General features: G+C 42.0%; 1 protein-coding gene across 3 annotated transcripts; it reads left to right on the top strand.

Moving 5' to 3' along the window:
- The first annotated feature begins 275 nt into the window (after window positions 1–275).
- Window positions 276–16532, top strand: LOC100565320 (quinone oxidoreductase). 3 transcript variants are annotated; one of them, XM_008114098.3, is made up of 11 exons: window positions 366–495; window positions 3091–3155; window positions 4253–4283; window positions 4410–4526; window positions 5262–5414; window positions 7229–7392; window positions 9259–9310; window positions 11346–11495; window positions 11953–12054; window positions 12142–12237; window positions 16216–16532. In XM_008114098.3, exons 4-11 carry the CDS (start codon window positions 4416–4418, stop codon window positions 16375–16377), a joined length of 990 nt encoding a protein of 329 aa, XP_008112305.2. In that variant the 5' UTR covers window positions 366–495; window positions 3091–3155; window positions 4253–4283; window positions 4410–4415; the 3' UTR covers window positions 16378–16532. The 3 variants fall into 3 exon arrangements, with proteins under 3 accessions (XP_062834218.1, XP_008112305.2, XP_003223090.2); XM_003223042.4 differs by lacking the exon at window positions 4253–4283 and having other exon boundaries at window positions 367–495; XM_062978148.1 differs by lacking the exons at window positions 3091–3155; window positions 4253–4283; window positions 4410–4526 and having other exon boundaries at window positions 276–495.
- Window positions 16533–23353: the final 6821 nt, after the last annotated feature.

A 23353-nucleotide genomic window follows, 5' to 3' on the forward strand; every position in this document is an offset into this window, starting at 1 on the left:
GAGGAATCCTTTGTTAGGTGTTAACTCGCCCTGATTGAGTCATGCCTGGAATTCCCCGTTTTCTGAGTCTTGGTCTTTATTTACCGTCCTGATTTGAGAGTTTTTTTAAATATTGGTAGCCAGATTTTGCTCATTTTCGTGGTTTCCTCCTTTCTGTTTAAATTATCCACCTGCTTGTGAGATTTTATTCAGCTGTGTGGAAGGGGCTAGGATCTAAAACCATAGTACTACTCTCCAAACTTCTGAATCTTTTTCACATTTAGCACAAGGTGAAACATTGGATCATTGAAGAAAACAAGAGAGCCAGGAAGAGGACGGAAGAGAAGCCTGGGAAAACGAGCCCCTCTTCCCGCGCCTGCGCATTACAAAGCACCGTTCCCTGTGCCAGGGAAGCGGAGGAATCTTGGTGCGCAGGCGCGTCGCGGTTCTCGCGCGAGTAGGGTTGGCTTGAGGGACAGATGTCAGTGTCGACTGGGGAAGTTGCGCTTTCGGATGGTGAGCTGAGCGGGGCCGTGGGTGGCGGGAAAGACTGAGGGCGGGAAAGGGAAATACGTGGCGAGTGTGAGGTCAGCAAGGAGCCCTTCCAAAAGGAGCAAAAAGGCCTACTTCAGTCCTGCCTGCTGTAGATAAGAAGGCAAGGATGGGTACAGGTTGGCTATCCCTGTGTGGAGTTAGGGTTTCCTGTGTTTCCATAATAATATACATAATGAGGTATCTTGATCTCAGAGGGACTAAGAAACAGATCTCTAGAATTAAGCTCCTACTCTGACTTCTGGCATAGAGTAACTAATGACTTCAGCACCTGGTGGGGTTGGGGGGGTGGTTTTGTCACTTGGGAGTTGTAGTTGCTGGGATTTGTAGTTCACCTACGATCAAAGAGCATTCTGAAATCCACTAACGATGTAATTGAACCAAACTTGGCACACAGAACTCCCATGACTGACAGAAAATATGGAAGGGTTTGGTGGGCATTGACCTTGAGTTTGGGAGTTGTAGTTCACCTAGATCCAGAGGGCACTGTGGATTCAAACAATGATGGTTCTGGACTAAACTCGGCATGAATACTCAATATGCCCAAGTGTGAACACTGGTGGAGCTTGGGGAAAATAGATCTTGACATTTGGGAGTTGTAGTTGCTGGGATTGATAGTTTACCTACAATCAAAGAGCCGCTTGAACCCCAACAACGATCGAATTGGACCAAACTTCCCACACAGAACCCCCCATAGCCAACAGAAAATACTGGTCTTTAGCAGCCCCTTTGAACCCCCCTTGCAACACCCTCACAGGTCCCGACCCCCAGGTTGAGAAATGCAGCACTAGGTCTTAATAGGACTGCTTGCCAGGTCCTGGCCATTCCACTGCAGGATTCAGGGAAATGTAGTTCATGAAAGCCCTAAACCAGTGGTTCTCAACTTGTGGGTCCCCAGGTGTTTTGGCCTACAACTCCTAGAAATTCTAGCCATTTTACCAGCTATTAGGATTTCTGGGAGTTGAAGGCCAAAACATCTGGGGACCTGCAGGTTGAGAACCACTGCCCTAAACGGTTGAGGGACTGTATCGTCTCCTAGCATCCCAGGGGCTGCAGGGGCCACCATTGAGAAAGCCCTCTCCCTCTCTCTCATTCCCACCAACTACATTTGTGACTGTGGTGGGACCAAGAGAAGGGCCTCTCCTGAATATCTTTCCGGGCCCCCTTCTTCACTTTGGCCCCAGAGTGGCAGTTAGTCCTTGGGGGGAGGGGCTCCCAACTGATGACACAGGGGACATGGTGCAGTGGTGTCTTCCTGGCCCTCCTTCTTCACTCTATTTGCCTCAAATATGATAATAGACGGGTAAAATACAGGAATTCCATTTTTCACAGTGGTGTCAATGACAAGGGTGCTATAAAATTCCATATCTTTTGAACAACCCTGATGCGTTCTTTTGTGAGACTGTTGCAAATTTTATCCTTAAAATTAATAACTTTTAAGTATGTTTTTTTTTATCTGTGACTTCCTCTTGTCTGGTTTTTACCCTGGTGTACAATATAATCCAGCAAAATGTGAAATGATGTATTTTATTATGGTGTTATTTTCAGTTCTTAGTTTGCTTTGTGTTTGGTACTGTTTATGTATTCTATTTTTGTTTTGGTTTTGTACTGTGACTTATTTTTTGTAAGCCGCCCTGAGTCCTATTTGGAGAGGGGGCGGGATATAAATAATGCTGCTGCTGCTGCTGATTATTATTATTATTATTATTATTATTATTATTATTATTATAATATACCTGTGTTGTGATTTTGTTGTTATATGCCAATAAAGGCTGTGTGTGTGTAGCTTAGTTTTAAAGGTACTACTAGATTCCTTTCCTTCCCTATTTCCTTTTAAATTCTGTCTAAACATGAATTTTATGCCATTCATACTCAAAAGTTCAAATTGATCCATATACAAGTTTCACAAATTTTGTGGGATATAAAGATTTAAATATCTGCAGTGGTTAATATGCTGATCTTGGAGCCTCTGGTGGCGTAATGGGTGAAGCCCTTGTGCTGGCAGGACTGATGACTTGAAGGTTGGGTTGCAGACCTGAAGGTTGCTCGTTCAAATCTTACCCAGGGAAAGCACTGATGAGCACCCTCTGCCAGCTCCAACTCCAAGCGGGGACATGAGAGAAGCCTCCCACAAGGATGGTAAAAACTTCAAAAAATTCGGGCGTTCCCCGGGCAATGTCCTTGCAGACGGCCAATTCTCTCACACCAGAAGTGACTTGCAGTTTCTCAAGTCACTCCTGACACACAAAAAACATGCTGATGCTGCCATAGAAGACGGAAATGAAAGACACATCTCAAAGATTCCACAAATGAAATTAAAGCATTTTACATTCATCTAACACTCCTGTTTTTACCTCAAGTGTTACTTTCTTCAGTATCCAATGAATCAGCATTACATTTGTAAACCACCTTGATTTGCAGTTCTGGGAGATATAATGCTACTATTAATAATAATTTGAGGTAGTGTTAGTGATGTTAGCTTTAGGGTGGCTTCCTGGCATTAATGAGTGAACAGGTATTCTCTAGATATAAAATACAATATGATTCCTCTACCTGCAGGACCAGTACCTTTGGCTTTACCTGCTCACATCTGACAGATTCTTGGAATTTTCCATGTTCTTCAGGTGAGTTTCTTGTTTGCTTCCATCAGAAGTTTCCACAATTGTCCTGGAATACCAAGCAAATTCCTAGAGAGGATGGTTGCCTACGGATGTTCTAATTCCTTGTGGGAGATATAGTAACTTCCAGGAGAAGTTGCTAATTTCAGTAGTGTTTGCTGTTATTCACAGTTTCCTGTTTCCATGGTAAATTCAGGAACATATCTCTTGCAGATATTGGTCCTGTACTTTACTCATTAATACAAGCTTTGGAGAAAAATCTATTAGAATATTTAACCTTGATCATCATTGATCTATATGAGCCAGTTACTTAGCTCTGCTTACAAGTCAGGAGCTGTTGAAACCCACCTAGAAGAAATGTAAACTTTCTGCAGGTTCTGCTGCATTAGGACTGAACTAGAAGGGGTATTGGGAAACACTGATTTCCAGTTTTCTGCTTGTATGAATTACATGTAGCTGCCTTTAAGATTAACATATCAGAAGTATTGGGGGATGCAACTAATAAGATATGTTGGAGAGTACTCAAACATTCTCCTTTCCTCTTCTGGAAGGCATTATAATTTGTGAGGATGGAGGAGAAATTACAAGTTTTCCGCATATTCTGAGGAATTATGTTTACCCATATTGTGGTCAGTGAAAATTGATTCTCCTTTTTTTCCCACCCATATAATCATGGAATGTCAGAGGAATTTGCATTAGTATGACTGAGAATATACTTGGAAATATAATGTTTAGGATTAATACATTGTATGTTACTATTATAGTCTGTAGTTATGTTGCAGGAATATTGGCATTTTTTAAGTTTCAAAAGCAGAAAGAAGAGGAATCAAAATATTTTATGTGCCAGATTGTCTGCCAGCACTTATTGACCTTTTTATCCATAGATTTGAAAACTTGCTGATTTTTTGAAACATGGTTTTCTTTATTCTAGAGTCATAAAACTTAAAAAACAAAATGGACAAACCTTTTTTAGGAACATCCTAAAAAGCATTAATATTTCTGAACATGTGGCAGAGAAATAATGTCTATGCTGCTGCACCTGTTTATATTTATTTGATCCATTTCTTGGCTACATTGGTGATGGTTGTTTTTGTCTTCTGTAGGCTAAGAATTTCATAGGATGAAAATCCAAAGGTGACATATTGCACAAAAAAATGAAATTGATGGGAAAATGTTAAAATTTTAGCGGAAGAGCAAATAGTTTGATCATTTGAAAAACATTGGGATTAAGGATATTGTTTTTTATTTCTGATTTGCTAGGGTGCCATGTTAAAAGTCAAAAATATGATGAGAGCTGTCAGAGTGTATGAATTTGGTGGCCCTGAAGTGCTTAAGGTGCAGACAGATGTTCCAATTCCAGTTCCAAATGATCATCAGGTAAAACTTCGTAGATTAAGATCATCTGGGGAGGCCCTGCTCTCGGTCCCTCCTGCTTCACAGGCACGGCTGGCTGGGACGAGAGACAGGGCCTTCTTGGTGGTGGCCCCTCGGCTGTGGAACTCCCTCCCCAGCGATGTAAGGTCAGCCCCCTCCCTTTTGGCCTTCAGAAGGAAAGTGAAGATCTGGCTCTGGGATCAAGCTTTTGGATAACTGTGCAGTGTAAGATTGGATGTCTAAAATGTATAATGACCTTGGAATGGCTTTAGACCATGATTTTTTTGGTTGGCGTGATTTTTAACTGTAGTAATGTTTAAATTTTTATGTCTAAATTTTTAAATATTTAATATTTTAAGCTTTGATTTTATATGTGTTTTGGGGCATCTAATTGTGCCATGTGTAAGCCGCCTTAAGTCCCCTTCAGGGTGAGAAAGGGGAGGTATAAATGGGGCACATAAATAAATAATAAATACACTGAAATAGAAATATCTTGGAAAAATATAATAATTTTATCACCTAAAAAAAATCCTCAAATTGCCATGAATAAAATAGGAGCAATTACAGCTAAATGGGATAACAGCAACACAATGAAGCAGCAATAAAGGTGGATTCCCAGCCTATGGATTTGTTAAAGTACCAAATTTGTTGCTGTGGGGGGAAATACAAAGTAGTACATAAAGAAAATCCTCTTTATTCTACGTCTCGTCATTTGTCAAATGCCATTTTATTCTACAGGTTCTCATTAGAGTTAATGCATGTGGCGTTAATCCAGTAGACATCTATATTCGCTCTGGGACGTACACGAGACAACCAACATTGCCATACACACCTGGTGAAGATGTATCTGGTGTAGTATATGAAGTTGGGAAAAAAGTAACTTCTTTCAAGGTATTTGATTTTAAACTATTTTCTCATTTTTAATCTCTTTCATAATGAGTTAAGATCTTATAACTGGAATGGGTTAATTGTGGTCAAAAACACAATTTCCTCTTCTGTGATATGAAGTCTACCTCTTCTGCAATTCTGAAGTTCTGTCCTACCTATGAATGACTAAGCAAAGTTTGGTTGTTCCATGCACCTTGTACTTCATTGCACATGCTTCATTAAACAGATGCAGTTTGATAGCATGTAATCGTAAATACTAACATTAATTCAAGTGCAGGTACATTTTTCTTTGGAAAATATTTAAACATTAACATTTAATCTGTTTGCTTTAGTTTTGGTAGTTATCTAGCTTTTACGTATCCAAAGTCCATATTGTGGTAGGCTGCTTATTTATTATCTCTGATGCAATACTATCACTGGCAGCCTGGCATTTCTTTACAATTTCTGTCTGGGGAAAAGATTCATAATAGTCACTTGCCGTGGTTTTAGAAATGATTGAAAAGGGCTATTTCTTTATCTTCCCAACAAAGTCACGCAGCTAATGAAAATGAAATCCCTGTAAGTGAACCTCAGGGTACAAGTTCCAATTGCACCATCATTTTTCAAAGGTCCTGCACTTTTCATGGGCTGTACCCAACAACGTTATTTTTCTAATGGGAAGAGTACTTCATGAAGTCCTTAGGACTACCCTGTTCTCTTTCTTTCCCCTTTCCAGACATTCAGGAGAAGTGCACCAACTATAACACATCTGGAGGAAAAGAGGGAAGGGGGAAACAAAGGAAATGAGTCAGTTTTGTGCCAAGTACACCCCCCAAATTCCACAAAACAAACTTTGATTTTGTCATTTTATATAATGGAACTGGATCATCCACTGATTTTGGTAGCCATGATAGGTTCTGGAGCCAAACCCCAGTGGATGCCAAGAGGCCACTGTATATGCATAATAATAATAATAATAATAATAATAATAATAATAATAATAATAATAATAATAATAATAATTTTATACCCCGCCCCATCTCCCCAAAGGGACTCGGGGCGGCTTACATGGGGCCAAGCCCGGACATCAACAATATAAAAACAAAGCAATAAACAAATGAATAAACAACAATAAAACAGATCATAAAAATCACATACGAAGCTATAATGATAAAATCTTGGGTTGGCTCCAAAAGGAACTGGGCCAAAAATGCAAATTATGTCGGTATCATCAGGGAGGGTGGTTATCCAAGCTATCATTCCCATTAAAGTGCTGGGGAAGGCGTACACAAGGGACTATTTCTAGATGACAACAGGTTGATCCTACTAAGGAGATCAGTTGCCAAAGGCCTGTTGGAAGAGCCATGTTTTCAGGCTCTTCCGAAAGGTGAGGAGAGTAGGGGCCTGCCTGATCTCCCTGGGGAGCAAGTTCCAGAGCCGGGGGGCCACGACAGAGAAGGCCCTCTCTCTCGTCCCCACCAACCGCGACTGCGAGGGTGGTGGGAGCGAGAGGAGGTCCTCCTCCGACGAGCAAAGAGATCCTGCAGGTTCATAGTTGTGAAAGTAGCACAAGTAGGTTGCGTTCCAGACATCAAGAACAACTTCAGATGTTTCCAATAACTCTGGAAAGCACTATGAAATGCTGGGCTTCAGAAAGTTCCATTGTGATCTGCCATTATCTTGCTGTTCCTGGCATTACTCGATATAGCTAGCAAAATGCTTCTTATTGTGGTTGTTTCACCTACATTTCAGGGATTGCTAGATCATTTTCACACGAAAACTGCAGAAAACATTTTGGCACAAGGCTTCACTTTTGTGCATTTGTTTTCTTCCACTAGAGAGGAGACAGGGTTTTTACCCTTAAAACTGATTCTGGCGGTTATGCTGAATATGCTGTTGCAGCAGCTGATTCAGTCTTTCCCTTGTCTGATAAACTGGACTTCAAGCAAGGTGCTGCAGTTGGAATTCCATATTTTACAGCATACCATGCTCTGTTTCAAAAGTAAGACATCATCCTAAGATAGCTTTGGAGCAGTTAAAATACAGGCGTTTAATGCTTTCTACTAAATACACATATGAGGTGTAGAAGTCCTGGATATTCAGGGACCAGGACATTCCAGTTTCAGTTGGCTTGCGATATTTGATGCTCCTGCTTGGTTGGATTTGTACACACTTGCCATAGCAATAGAGAAGCAGTAAGGAGAACTTTTGTCTTGACCAGAAAAAGGAAAAAAATAGTATAACTTGCAATGCTTAGAAAATGAGAATAATAAAAGTTTCCAAAAGCGAGCTTCTGTGTATGAACGGCAGTATGCACTTCCATGCTGTGGTGGTCATTGGCACATTGTTTGCCTGCCTTTTTACTCTGCTCCATTCAGTACTGTCATTCAGTTGACAACTTCCCTCTGTCCCTTCCACTCTCCATTCCCTGTGCTAGCATACAGTCCATCCATAAAGTCCTCTGATCATATGCCAGTAATTTCTGCAGTTGCTGAGAAAAGGAGCAGATGTGGAAATCCACTTCTGTGATCTCCCTCCTGCTGGCACAATAAGTGGAACCATGACTGAATTTGTGATGATCAAATTTAAGGATTTGTGTATGATGTCCCTGTTTGAAGAATAACCTGTCATGTCCACCTCACCACAAAAAATTCGGCAGTTATCTAGCATACTGCAGTCCCCGAGTTACAGTTAACCGATTTATACATGATTCATAGTTAAAAACAGGGGTGAGACAACAGGAAGTGAGACAAATCTACTCATAGGAAGGGAAATTCACTCCTGAAAGAGTTATCATGGGGGAAAGGTGTCTCCACTGAAGCTTTCTCGTCAATCCTCGTTTCCACAACAAGCTAAATTTTTCAAAATCCAATTCCCACGGGTACAGAAAGTGAGGTGAAATCTTCTGAACAGGGGCTCAGACAGCAGAACAAACTCCATGGGGGTGTTAACACTTCCCTATGCTATCCAAAGCTAACACACACACACACACACACACACACACACACACACACACACACACACATATATATATATATGGCTGGAGTTACACTTTAAAATGTACCCGTTCAACTTAAGAACAAACCTACAGAACAAGTCTTGTTTGTAACTAGGGGATTGCTTGTATTATCATCATATATTTATTTCAGCCAGAATTAGGTTTTGCTTTGCTCTTGAGCCATTTCTCTTTTTCTGTAACTTACAGAAAACATCTGGGCTTCACCTTTGTAACTAACTTACCCTCTGTCTGAGAGGAGACTTAAAAAAAAGTTTGGTACTGTTTCAGGCAGTAATGCTTAATTGCATCATTTGACAAAATCTTTTCCACGCACTTCAAGTAAAGTGCTATAATTGGAAGTCTTCACTACAGAGTCTTTCAATACGGTCACATGTTTTGTTTTATTAATTTTTCCCAGTTTCTTTATGCAATAAATATGTGGGCATTCCGTGGAACACTTCTGCTACTGCTTTTGTTTTGTGGCTAAGCAAAAAGGTAATATTGATTTGGTTAGCTGAAGGCTTTTACAGAAACCTTGTTCCATTGGCAGAACTCCTAGCAGGTGATGGAAAATTTATTCCAACACTCTGAAAAATAACGGGTTCAAAATGCTGATTGTCTATTTTTTCCTCTTTGCTTATTACATATTTGATGGAATATTCCTGTAATTATGAATACACAAGAGTTCTTCCATATGAGTATTGTGAATCATATAAATGTTGCTGCCATGAAGGAAACCTAGAATACACTGTGGCTGTTCATTGACCAATAGTCCATCTTGACTGATGCTTTTTTAAAAAAAAAGAAGTACAGCCATAACATTGTTGACTATTTTTTTCTTATTGGCTGTATTCTTGTGTATTTTTTCAGGGGTTCTGCTAATGCAGGAGAAACTGTGCTAGTCCATGGAGCAAGTGGAGGGGTAGGTATTCTGAAAAGCCACTTTATGGTTGTAAGGCAGATATGGGAATTGAGTTAACCAGAATCTATGCCAGTATTTCCAGAGCTGAGTTTTATATGTTAAATATATTTTTCCTCTCCAGCCTATTTTAGGCCAAAGAAGCATTTCTAGAAATGCCCTCTGATTTGCTGTTTTGCAGGTATTCCCCTCTCTGCAGATGGGGAAGGATGTAACCTGTCAATGTGTCATGGAAGGGGGCACAAATGGTTCCCAGTCCTTAAAAGTTTGCCCACTTTGGTTATAGGGCATTGGAATCTAACCCTTGTATGGAGAAGAGTTTAACTTTTGTGGCATTATGCTTTCTTGTAATCACAGTGCTTTCAGAGTTTCAAACATATTAAAAACTGGACCATTTTTTCTTTCAAGAATCCATGATTAAAATGCAATGCTTGCTAGAGGTTATTGTTTCTGTTATGTACTTGCAAGCATGCCCCAGTGCACAATCCACACCTCCCCTTTTGAAATGCTCTCTGGGTGTTCAGTCTACCAGACCATTGAGATCATCTTCATAGGGCTCTTATGGTCATGCAGTACATGGTAACATGTTTAGTAGAAATTGTTGTTCTTTGATTCACCACCATCCCAGTGATCATGAATTGTAGGAGATACACTTTAAAACACTGGAGGACCAAGGGTTGCTCATCTCTGGTCCCATCTACACTTCCATATAATGCAGTTTCAGAATGTGGATTAACTTAATTGAACTGGATTATATAGCAGTGTAGGCTCATATAATCCAGTTCAATGCAGTTCAGACTTCATTATATGAGTCTACACAGACCATTATAATGCAGTTCAAACTGCATTATATAGCAATGTAAATGGGACCATAAGGATTCAGGTGAACTTACTTAACTAGTAAATTTTCCTGGCAGAGTTCCTTTCTACGTATTGCTGGCTTTGCACTTCTTATAATGGTTAAATATGGGGACCTTTAAATGTTTAATTGGTGCCAAGTGAGGCACTATTCTGTAAGCATATTTTACAGCATTCTGTAATGGATGGAGGTGATTGTGTCCAAGTAAGACCACAGTGCCTAGAGAGAGCACTTCCTATATTCAAAGTGCAATTTTCAAGCATAGTTTCAAGTCATGTTACTGAGAGTGTGTTGATTATTCTTACCTTGGAAATTTGAAGACTGAATGGATGTATATGGTAATTGAGCTGATAGTAAAATCTCTCTATGAAGGGGAAACAGAAGTATGTACAGTTGGTTGGCTTAATTATTTATTTCCCTGATTTTGTTTCAGAGATGTTGTCTGCACAGTGACTAAGAGAAATAGTATATTGTTTTGTGTAAATGTATCAAGTAACAAGGACTTTAAAAACACACAGCGCTACTGGGAAGTCAGTAATAGTTATTAAGGGCAACAAAATATCTTCAAGATTAGCAATTATATTATTTTATGTAGATGTATCGAGTAACAAGGGTTTTAAAAATACAGAGAGCTGAGGTGATGTCAGTGAAAGTTATTAAGGGTAACAGAATATCTTGAAAACCAACAAGCCTTTGTGAATTGCACACCATATCATCTGATACATGATCCAACTGGCCAGCAGTCCACAAAAGCCATCCAAATACATCTTGTTAATCTTATATGTGTCATGAAATTGTTGGGGCTTTTTTGTTTTTTGTTTAACAGGTTAACTAAGGTATGGGCAAATTTGGGCGCACCAAGTGTTTTGGATTTCAACTTCCACAATTCCTAACAGCTAGTAGGCTGTTGGGAATTGTGGAAGTTGAAGTCCAAAACACCTGGAGTGCCCACGTTTGCCCATGCCTGGGCTAACCCCACTGAAAATTAAAAAGGGCATTCTGCTGTAGTTTTTGGAAATGTTTCATTCAAAAGGAGTCAGCAAAAATGTTATCAAAATAATCTTGGAAGACAATGATATTTTAATACATCTGTATTACAAATGTAAACACAGTCTATATATCCTTTTCACGCACACACAGTCTATATATCTTTTTCACACACACACATAATTTTCTTAGGTTGGAGTAGCAACGTGCCAGCTTGCAAAAGCTTATGGCTTGAAGATCTTGGGCACAGCTGGAACTGAGGCAGGAATGAACCTGGTTTTGAGAAATGGAGCCTATGCTGTATTTAATCACAACGATGAAAATTATATAGCTCAGATTAAGGTAATTTTTAGCACAACCTTATGCTTGTATCTCCAATTTCTAGGATATAATTCTGGATTGTAAATTCAGTGTGATCTTGTGCATCTTTGCTCAGAAGTAAGTCCTGTTGAGTTCAGTGATAGTAATGGCATTGAGATGCTGTATTCTCTTACTACTGGGATCTGCGGACCCATTGCTATTCTGTCTTTAAACAGTTGTTGAAGACATTTCTTTCAGCATACTCCAACAGTTTAATTTGCCATCCATTTGCGGTTTTTTCTGTTTTCTTTTTCAAACTATTTGCTTGTTTTGTTTGTTTCTGTGTTTGCTTTGTTTCTGTTATAGTTTAGTTCTGTAATGTTTGTAAGCTGAGTAAAGAATGATACAGATGGGAAAGATAAAAAAACATTGTGAGTTTCAAAGATGATGAACTTTACTAGTTTTACTATTCTTAACAAGTAATGTATTTGTCATATAGAGAAGTGCTGCGGCCCAAGATATCAATATAATAATTGAGATGTTGGCTGATGTCAACCTTGACAATGATTTGAAACTGCTGTCAAGTGGAGGGAGAGTGATGGTAAGCATCCACCTAACATTTTAATGAGAACTTTGCTGTAACCTGCAGACATTTAGAATGCTATTTTTTCCATCTCTCTTGTGACAGATTGTGGGTTCTCGAGGTCTCATTCAGATAAATCCTAGGGAAACTATGGCTAAAGAAACAAGTATCAGAGGAGTTTCTTTATTTTCTGCAACTAAGGTAAAATGATAACCTTTTTGCTGTTTTAATCTGCTGATTTATTTGCTATGGACAGATTTGTGTTATGAATTCAAAATATAGTTAAGATACAGTAAAAAGACTTGTGCAATTAAAATAACATTTAAAACTAAATATCTTCCCCAGTTCCCTCTCCCTCACAACCTCCCCAGCAATATGCCCCTCATTCTCCCCTAAATTCCTGATTACAAATAATAATAATATAATAATAATAACTTTATTTTTATACCCCGCCCCATCTCCCCGAAGGGACTCGGGGCGGCTTACATGGGGCCTAGCCCGATAAAACAATCAATATCAGTAACATGACTATAAAACAATTATACCAGTAAAACATCAATAGCAATAAAACAATCGTTAAAATCGGCAAGAAGCATATGAAAAACATACAATATTAAAACAGGAGACTAATTCATAAAATCCAGAACAGAATGTGCCGGTAGAAATGGACCATAAAGTGCAAAATAGCATTGGCAACATCTCGAAATGGGGGCTATTATAAAATGGGCAGATGGATCAGTCCAACATCAAATTAGGTATCAAAGGCCTTTTGGAAGGGCCAGGTTTTTAAGCTCCTACGAAAGGAGAGGAGGGTAGGGGCCTGCCTGATCTCTCTAGGAAGAGAGTTCCAAAGCCGGGGGGCCACGACGGAGAAGGCCTTCTCTCTCGTCCCCACCAACCACAACTGCGAGGGTGGTGGGAGCGAGAGAAGGGCCTCCCCCGACGAGCGAAGAGAACGTGCGGGTTCGTAGGGGGAGATGCGGTCTCTAAGGTAGGTGGGTCCCAAACCATTTAGGGCTTTGTAGGTGATAACCTGCACCTTGAATTGGGCCCGGAAAGTAAACGGCAGCTAGTGGAGCTCCTTAAACAGAGGCGTTGAACGCACCCTGTAATTCGCTGCAGTTAGAAGCCTGGCTGCCGATCGCTGTACTAGTTGTAATTTCCAGGCGCATTGCAATAGTCCAGTCTAGAGGTAACTAAGGCATGGACCACCATGGTCAGATCAGACTTCTCGAGGTATGTTCGCAGCTGGCGCACAAGTTTTAATTGTGCAAAGGCCCTCCCGGCCACGGCCGATACCTGAGCCTCAAGAGTCAGCCCTGAATCCAGGAGGACCCCCAAGCGGCGGACCTGCGCCTTCAGGGGGAGTGCGACCCCGTCAAGCACAGGTTGCCACCCAATACCCCGATCAGATGTAGGACTGACCTGGAGGACCTCTGTCTTGTCAGGATTAAGTCTCAGTTTGTTCACCCTCATCCAGGCCAACACAGCGGCCAGACACTGGTCCAGTATCCGAGGGGCTTCCTTGGATTTAGGTGGAAAAGAGTAGTAGAGTTGGGTGTCATCCGCATAGAGATGGCACCGTACTCCAAAACTCCGGATGACCTCTCCCAGCGGTTTCATGTAGATATTAAAAAACATGGGGGACAAAATAGAACCTTGCGGGACCCCACAGGTCAATGGCCAGGGGTCCGAGCAGGTGTCCCCCAGCTTCACCAACTGGGAACGACCCTCCAGAAAGGACTGGAGCCACTGCAGTGCAATACCCCCAAGGCCCATCCCAGAGAGCCGCCCCAGAAGGATACCATGGTCGATGGTATCGAAAGCCGCTGAGATGTCCAAGAGAACCACTTCCCCTGTCCAGCTCCCTGCGGAGGTCATCCACCAAGGCGACCAAAGCCGTCTCGGTACTGAACCCAGGCCTGAAGCCAGACTGTGATTGGTCCAGAAAATCCGTATCTTCCAAGAATCCCTGGAGCTGAGAGGCAAGACTCCAAGACCTTGCCCAAGAAATGTCTTAACTGGATGGGACCATCCTACTTGGTCCTGGGAGGGAGTTCCACAGTCTGGGAGCAGCCACCGAAAAGGCCTTTCTCATGTTCCCACCAAATATGCTTGAGCGGGTGGTGGGATAGAGAGAAGTCCCTCCCAAAAGGATTGTAGGTATTTGACAGGTTCGTAGAGAGAGATATAGCACTTTAAATAACCTGGACTGAAGCCATATAAGTGTCGCACCTCAGGCTAAGTTCACCTTGCTAGGATACCCAGTCAACACACAAATAGTCTTTTAAAGTCTTTATTAAAGCAAAGCAGAATATAGATGAAGCAAGCAATCAAAAGATAATTCAATGTTATAAAGAAAGTGTCCAAAGGTAAAAGGGAATCAATAATGCATATATGTCCATCAGTTCAAAAGGCAAGGTCCATTGGTTCAAAAGGCAAAGTAATAGCAATAATCCATAAGACACAGAGTTAGTCCATGAAATCCAAAGCACAAGGTCTTAATCCATAGAATCCAAAGCATGAAGTTCAGAGCACAATGTCTTAGTCCACAGGATCCAAAACACAAGGTCCAAAAATATAAGTAATCCACCAAACAAGGTATTAATTCGTAGGAAGCAAGAAACAGGGTCCAAGAATGCAAAGTAATCCCAGAGGCAAAGTGTAGTCCTTAGAAAGCACAAAACAAGGCCCTAGACTCCAAGACACTGGCAAGGGAAACATGCACAAGGATGAAGCGATGAATTGCTCTGACAAAGGGCATGGTCTGCACAGGCTTCTTTTAATAGCAACCCAAGAAGGCGTTTCTTTTGCCACAGCTTGATTCTTTCGAAAGCTGGCCTTTGCACGCCAAACGATCGCTTCTGCGGAGCTCAGAGCCCCGCCAAGACAAATGGTCTTGCCTGGACAGCTCAGGGTCACTGTTATCTCGCAACTGGTCTTCAGTTGCCCCGGCTCCTTCATTATTTGTTAGTTCTCCAGTTACCTCCTCATTATTTCTCACAACTGTCGAATCCTCCTCAAAAACTCCCAAAGGAAGAATGTCAGCTTGACCGTTATCTGACTCTTCTGGGGCCAGCAGGTCATCTTGCTCAAAGTGAAACTGCATGTCTCTAACAGGAGGCTCAGACTGCTGCAAAATCCCCAAACCAGAATCCTCTTCTGTTCCATCTTGGAAACCAAAGTCCCCTTCAGTGTCATCATCTTGAACGTAGCCGTGGCCAGCCTGTGGCTGGGATACAACAATAAGGTCAAAACCAGCTAGCGGGTATAGAACCATCAGCCAGCTGCTTCCCAAGTAACAAACAGATGAGCAGCCCCTTTTACTTGCAGCCGCTTCACCATAAATGCAGGCTGAGAGATGTTCCCTTTCTTCATCTAGTCCTTAAAGGAAGGGCTGCTTAGAAATCATAACTACAAAACAGTCACGAAATTCTTGGTTATACACTCATAACTACCGAACAGGATTCTGGCCTGCATTTCTGTCCTGTTTAAATTACAAAACAGGTTTTGGATAGAATTCTTTTAAACCCTGAGCTCTCATGATAAGAGGACAAGAGAGAAATCCTAGTGATTTCCATTCTTATGTAATGCGTCCATGTCTTTCCCCTGTCCTTAGGAATTAATTTTAATGGATTTGCAGGGCTTCAGTGATTTAGAAAAGGCATAAGAACATTCATTGTCCATGCAGATTTCTGGTTGTAAAACCCACATTTTTTCTGTTGCATAGCATATAAATACAAATTTAGGAAGGTAGGAATTTGCCGTATACTAAACAAGAGCATCTAATCTGCTATTGTTAATGCTGACTCCCAGCAGCCTTCTACAAGGATCATACCTTGTCTCAGAAAAAAAAAATCTAGCCCTGGCAGATACAGGTCTTCCATTCTTTGAGAAAGTGGGGTTGTAACTATTGAAAAAAGTGGGTTGCGAGGGAGATGAGCCTCTGAGAATTTAAAAAATGGCTATGGTGCCTTCTTGAGGCACATGTATATTACCTTTGCTTTGAAGTTTTAAGCAGAATTCTCACCTAGCCCTGTCTTGGTAAAAACAGGGACCGTCTCCACACAGTGCATATATTTAGAAAGTGAACTCTTGACAGATGCCTCCTTGAAAGGGGCCAAATGGTTTCCTGAAATGTTTTACTTGAAATCTGGTGCTTTGCTTTACCTTGTTTAGGAGGAGATGAAGCAATGTGCAGCGGCTATTCTTGCAGGAGCAGAAGCTGGTTGGCTGAAACCATTTGTGGGCTGTGAATATCCGCTGGAGAAAGTGGCCGAAGCCCAGCAAGACATCATTTACAGCCGGGGTGCCACAGGGAAGATGGTGCTTGTTGTATGATAAATTATTGCCAATTTGCTTAACAACATAACCATAGGTATACTGATCTGTCTCTATCCTATTGGTACTCCACAACATATGATTTAGATATACGTTATAACAGATGTAATGTAGTGATCTCATTAAGATGATTAAATATTTTAGATTTGAATTAATCTATTTTTGTATGTTTTTGGCTTGACCTGAAGATTGTGCTGTTTGTTACTTCTTGGATCTTGTCAAAGGTGTCCGTCATTCTATATTGGGAGATTGCTTCTGTCTCACACAAATACACAAATGCGTGAAAATCCTGGACTTTATATGATCTGTAGCTGTTTGCGTTTAGACTATGGAATTATATCCTAGAATATAAAACATTCAAAACATTGGACATTATGAGATTTATGGGCTTGTTGGCCTTTATGTTATCTCAAAGGCACATAATTTATAAGTGAAGCATATTTCCAGTGGATGTTCATTTGACAAAATGCTAACCAGTACAATTATTGGTCTTTTGGGTAGCTAGTAGTGATATAGTGGTATGGTTTGTATTTCCAACCCATGTGTCTCTACTCTCAGAAAAAAAGGCAGACACATCATGAAGCTGGCATGATTCTCTAATTGCTTTGGGGTTGCAGGCAGAACTCCTACCCAATCCTACTTAGATGTGCCAAATGCTGGGATAATACATGCTTGACAGGCTTCCAAATGCTGTGAAGCTAGGCTTGCCCTCATCCCTGATTATTGACCATGTTGGCTTTGGCTGAATGGGAATTAGAGCCTAGCATTTGAAGACTCAGAAATTCCTGACTCACTCGATATCTATACTCTGTTTATTTCTGAACTGGACTTCAAATCAAGCTGATTCATTGGTCTCATCTATACACTTAATAAAAGTGAAAAATGTGTATGTGTGTATGTGTGTATGTGGAGGAGGTGTCCACTTACACAGACAGCCTCCTGCCTCCACAAACAGCTATAGTTCCCACTGAGCAGGAGACACCAATGGCCCTCCCTCCATTGATATGCAAGCCATATTGAGTGCCATGAACATGTAGCCCAAACCCTGCCAGTATCCTCCACAAACACCATTCTGCCCCCCACCCAAGTGAAGGCTTTCATGCAGGGACAATTTCACTCTAGATGTTGTTTTTCCTTCAGAATGGACATCCCAGAGCTCCTTAATTTGCACGACCCCTCACACTGCCTCTACCTTAACCCCTTCTTACCCTTTCCTATGGCACGCAGTTAACAGAGGAATTGATCAGCAAATGAACAAGAGGTTTGGGGGAGACTTCACCATGATTTACAAGAGTTGTACTTGACCTACATCCAGAGAGCACTGTTAACCCAACCAACAATGGATCTGGACCAAAATTGCCGTGGATGATGGGACTTGCAGTACCTTCACTGATACTATGACTCCCACCAACAATGGACTGGGACTAAACATGGCATAGAGAAGCCCCATGACCAACTGAACATACTGCAGGGGTCTGTGGGAATGGACCTTGATTTTGGGGATTATAGTTCACCTGCATCCAGAAAGCACTGAACCCAGCTGATGTCAGATCTAGATCAAACTTAGCACACAGACCCAACATGGCCAACTGTGCATGTGGGCCTGGTTTGGGGGTGATTGACCTCAGATCTGGGAGTTTTAGTTCACTCTTATCCAGAGAGCCCTGATCCCAGCAAATGACGGATCTGGACTACACTTGGCACACAGACTTAACATGGCCAGCTGCGAATACTGGCAGGGTTTGGGAGTGATTGCCCATGGAATCTGGGAGTTGTAGTTCACTCTGACCCAGACAGCACTGAACCCAGCCAATGAATCATAGAATCATAGAATCATAGAATAGTAGAGTTGGAAGAGACCTCATGGGCCATCCAGTCCAACCCCCTGCCAAGAAGCAGGAAATCGCATTCAAAGCACCCCCGACAGATGGCCATCCAGCCTCTGCTTAAAAGCCTCCAAGGAAGGAGCCTCCACCACAGCCCGGGGGAGAGAGTTCCACTGTCGAACAGCCCTCACAGTGAGGAAGTTCTTCCTGATGTTCAGGTGGAATCTCCTTTCCTGTAGTTTGAAGCCATTGTTCCGTGTCCTAGTCTGCAGGGCAGCAGAAAACAAGCCTGCTCCCTCCTCCCTATGACTTCCCTTCACGTATTTGTACATGGCTATCATGTCTCCTCTCAGCCTTCTCTTCTGCAGGCTAAACATGCCCAGCTCTTTAAGCCGCTCCTCATAGGGCTTGTTCTCCAGACCCTTAATCATTTTAGTCGCCCTCCTCTGGACGCTTTCCAGCTTGTCAACATCTCCCTTCAACTGTGGTGCCCAAAATTGGACACAGTATTCGAGTTGTGGTCTGACCAAGGCAGAATAGAGGGGGAGCAGGACTTCCCTGGATCTAGACGCTATTCCCCTATTGATGCAGGCCAGAATCCCGTTGGCTTTTTTAGCTGCTGCATCACATTGTTGGTCATGTTTAACTTGTTGTCCACGAGGACTCCAAGGTCTTTTTCGCACACACTGCTGTCAAGCCAGGCGTCCCCCATTCTGTATCTTTGATTTCCATTTTTTCTGCCGAAATGAAGTATCTTGCATTTGTCCCTGTTGAACTTCATTTTGTTAGTTTCGGCCCATCTCTCTAGTTTGTCAAGATCATTTTGAATTCTGCTCCTGTCTTCTGGAGTGTTAGCTATCCCTCCCAGTTTTGTGTCGTCTGCAAACTTGATGATCGTGCCTTCTAACCCTTCGTCTAAGTCGTTAATAAAGATGTTGAACAGAACCGGGCCCAGGACGGAGCCCTGCGGCACTCCACTTGTCACTTCTTTCCATGATGAAGATGACGCATTGGTGAGCACCCTTTGGGTTCGTTCGCTTAGCCAATTGCAGATCCACCTAACCGTAGTTTTGTCTAGCCCACATTTTACTAGTTTATTTGCCAGAAGGTTGTGGGGGACTTTGTCGAAGGCCTTACTGAAATCCAGGTAGGCTACATCCACAGCATTCCCTGTATCGACCCAACTCGTAACTCTATCGAAAAAAGAGATCAGATTAGTCTGGCATGACTTGTTTTTGGTAAATCCGTGTTGACTATTAGCAATGACCGCATTTGTTTCTAAGTGTTCGCAGACCACTTCCTTGATGATCTTTTCCAGAATCTTGCCTGGTATCGATGTGAGGCTGACCGGACGGTAATTGTTTGGGTCGTTCTTTTTTCCCTTCTTGAAGATAGGGACCACATTCGCCCTCCTCCAATCTGCTGGGACTTCTCCCGTTCTCCAAGAACTCTCGAAGATAATTGCTAGTGGTTCTGAAATAACTTCCGCTAATTCCTTCAATACTCTTGGATGTAGCTGATCTGGCCCTGGGGACTTGAATTCGTTTAGAGAGGCCAGGTGTTCCTGGACAACTTGTTTCCCTATTTGGGGTTGGAGTTCCCCCAATCCTTCGCCCATTCCATGTTGCTGAGGTTGAAGATGGCTTTCTTTTTGTGAGAAGACCGAGGCAAAGAAGGCATTGAGCAGTTCTGCCTTTTCCCTGTCCCCTGTCGCCATCACCCCATCTTCTCCTTGCAGAGGCCCTATCGCCTCCTTTTTCTTCCTTTTTCTACCAACGTAAGCAAAAAAGCCTTTTTTGTTGTTTTTTATGTCCCTGGCAAGCCTGAGCTCATTTTGTGCTTTAGCCTTGCGAACCTTTTCCCTACAGGTGTTGGCTATACGTTTGAATTCTTCTTTGGTGATTTCTCCCCTTTTCCACTTCTTGTGCATGTCACTTTTGAGCTTTAGCTCAGTTAGAAGTTCTTTGGACATCCATTCTGGCTTCTTTGCACTTGTCTTATTTTTCTTCTTTGTTGGCACTGTTTGCATTTGCGCCTTGAGTATTTCACTTTTGAAAAACTCCCATCCATCCTTAACTCCCTTGTTTTTTAATATCGGCGTCCATGGAATGCCGCTCAGTAATTCCTTCATTTTTTGGAAGTCAGCTCTCTTAAAGTCGAGAATGCGTGTTTGACTTGTCTTAGTTTCAGCATTCCTTTGTATTGCAAACTCCAGGAGCACATGGTCACTTGCCCCTAAGGATCCAACCACTTCAACTGTATTGATCAGGTCTTCAACATTTGTTAAGATTAGATCAAGAGTTGCTGATCCTCTTGTTGCCTCTTCTACCTTCTGGACCATAAAGTTGTCTGCAAGGCAAGTGAGGAATTTGTTGGACTTTGTACTCTTGGATGAGTTTGTTTTCCAGCAGATATCGGAATAATTGAAATCGCCCATGACTACTATATCTCTTCTTTGTGCCTGTTTGGTCAGCTGTTGACAGAAGGCTTCATCAAGTCCTTCATCCTGACTCGGAGGTCTGTAGTAGACACCCACAACAAGATCTTTTTGAGTCCCGGTTCCCTTGATTCTTATCCAGATGCTTTCTAGCTGGTTTCCCAGATTACAGTCTTGCATTTCTTCTGCAACGTAACTGTTTTTGACATATAAAGCTACTCCCCCTCCTCTCCTTTTTGTTCTATTTCTGTGAAAGAGGTTATAGCCCTCAATGGCTACATTCCAGTGATGGGAGTCATCCCACCAGGTTTCAGTGATGCCTATGACATCGTATGTGTGGTGCTGTGCTAAGAGTTGGAGTTCGTCTTGCTTATTTCCCATGCTCTGAGCGTTGGTGTAAAGACATGTAAGCCCCTGTGACCTCCCCTTGAGCTGTTTATTTGGGATTATTGTGCTCTCCGTACTTGGTCCTTGCTGTGTTTGTGCAACCCTCCGTTTAGCCTTTTGGCGGTTCCCTGTGGTTGTGGGTAATACAGTGTTCGCCAGGCTGTTGTTCCCCTCCCCCAGTGGATCTAGTTTAAAGTGCGCCTGATGAGGTTTGTGAGTCTGTGTGCAAAAAGATGTTTTCCTGCTTGTGTGAGATGCACCCCATCACTTGCCAATAGGCCATCCTCCTGGAAGAGTAGACCATGGTCAAGGAAGCCAAAATGCTCCTCTTGGCACCATTTTCTGAGCCAGTTATTGACCTGTACTATTTTTCCGGCCCTTGTAGAGCCGTGTCCTACAACGGGGAGGAGGGATGAAAAGATCACATGTACATTATACAGTTTTAGCTTTGTTCCCAGAGCTCGAAAATCATTTGTGATCTTTTGAAAAGTATGCCTAGCGGTGTCATTGGTACCTACATGAATCAACATAAGGTGGGGAGGGTGATGGGGCTTTAGGAGCCTGCTGAGCCTCTGAGTGATATGGTGTATTTTTGCCCCCGGGAGGCAGCATGTTTCTCGAGCCATCCCATCCGGTCTGGAAATGATGGCTTCCGTTCCTCTAAGGAGGGAGTCACCTACTACCAAGACCTGTTTCCTTTGAGGATTGACCGGGTCCCTTTTGTGCAAGACAGTGTGTATGTCCCCTGAAGAGTGTTCCTGTTGAAGTGAATCATGCAGGTGTAAAGTGTTGTCCTCCTCCTCAACATCCCCAGTGCATTCATCAATGACAATCCATTGAGATACATCCGAGAGCCCATTACTCTCCCAAGGATGTTCCTGTTGCTCCTGGTCTACGATTGGGGATGGAGCATTTGCATGATTACATAAGTGTGAATGTGGTGATGCACTGTCCCCGTCCGGGCTATCCCCTGCGCATTGATCAAGGGTGGCCCACTGAGTGGTATCTAAGAAACTGTGGTCCTCCACAAGATGTGTTTCCTGATTGTATGTTAATGGTGTTAGAATTTCAAATCTGTTGTGTAAATGCAGCTGAGCAGAGGAGTTCTGCGGAGGCTGCCTGGTCCTGTGTCTCCTTCTATGGGTGACCTCCTTCCAAGCCTGAGGGTTGTCTACCTGTGAGTTGATCTCCCCATAAGGTTCCAATGATTGATCTGGACGAAACTTCAGTGATATTACCTAACAAAACAAACAATGCCTTCTAATAACCCGGGCACCACTTTTTAGTTACATATAAAAGTGAATAACATAACCCCATTGATTATAAACTTCTCTTGTATTTGTGGAGGCATGTAAAGGGTTACGAAAAGAGTGGGGGAGAAAGAAGACAATAAAAGATCAGCATTCTTCTGTGCTATGAATAAGGGAGTTTTAATCTTCCAGATGTTTTGAACGTTAATTCTGGAGGCCTCAGTCAAATTTAAGGCATCATGGGATCTAAACTCTAAAATATCTGGGTACGCAAGAGATTTCTGCCTCTATGTGCACCATATGTGCCCCTATAAGAATGATCACCAATAGAAAATAGTGCTTTTGCAGTTGTTTCTCTTGAGCATTTACAGGCTTGCATTTCTCAGTCTTCACTGAAAGAACTATCTAGCGCTGTGCAATTAGTTACATTTTAACAGTCTTCAGGGAAGTATCCACTTGTGTTCCTTCACTGAAGAAAGCAGTCCAAGTAAAATGGGGGAGACGCAGCCCAAAACATCAGAGCTAAATCAGCAAAGTCCACAGCAGAGGCTAGAAATGGAGATAGTTTGGGATGATACAAATCAGACATTGCTATTGTTATCACATCACTGCTACTGTAATTTTAAAGAGCCAGTATATTGAATAAGTTTTAATATTTATATTGGAAAGTGCTTATTATGTTTTTAAAGGTTGTATATTATTTCATGTCATGGCCTATGGCTGGCCTGGTACAATAAACAATTCAAGTAAAATTGGCAAGTTCTGTTCTGAAAAGTCCCCCAATTCCAAAACATTTCTAGTTTGTGTGAAGCTGTCTCCTTGTTTCAGTGATGGGTGTTTTTCATTTGTATAAGGATACGAAATCGTTACTATTCTGAATGCTTACACAAGTTTCCTCAAAAAAAAAAAGGCAATGTTAAAGCTATGTGTAGCTCAGTTTATTTACATTTAGTATCCCCATTTGTTTGAGGACAAAATAATTGTTTTGGCTTATTGCCTACCTCAAATTGCCAAAACTAATTGGACAGAAGTAGCTAATATGAGAGCTAAAATGCAAGTTGTAAGCCCAATCAGCT

The sequence above is a fragment of the Anolis carolinensis genome, chromosome 4, assembly GCF_035594765.1.
Source record: "Anolis carolinensis isolate JA03-04 chromosome 4, rAnoCar3.1.pri, whole genome shotgun sequence".
In the NCBI taxonomy this organism is placed as follows: Eukaryota; Metazoa; Chordata; class Lepidosauria; order Squamata; family Dactyloidae; genus Anolis; species Anolis carolinensis.

What these genes read in the sequence shown, in the direction of transcription:
- LOC100565320 (XM_008114098.3), top strand. Translation starts at nt 4,416, where the DNA reads ATGTTAAAAGTCAAAAATATGATGAGAGCTGTCAGAGTGTATGAATTT. An exon ending in CAGTTCCAAATGATCATCAG is followed by an intron (nt 4,527 to 5,261) that starts GTAAAACTTCGT and finishes TTTATTCTACAG; the next exon opens with GTTCTCATTAGAGTTAATGC. An exon ending in CAAGTGGAGGGAGAGTGATG is followed by an intron (nt 12,055 to 12,141) that starts GTAAGCATCCAC and finishes CTCTTGTGACAG; the next exon opens with ATTGTGGGTTCTCGAGGTCT.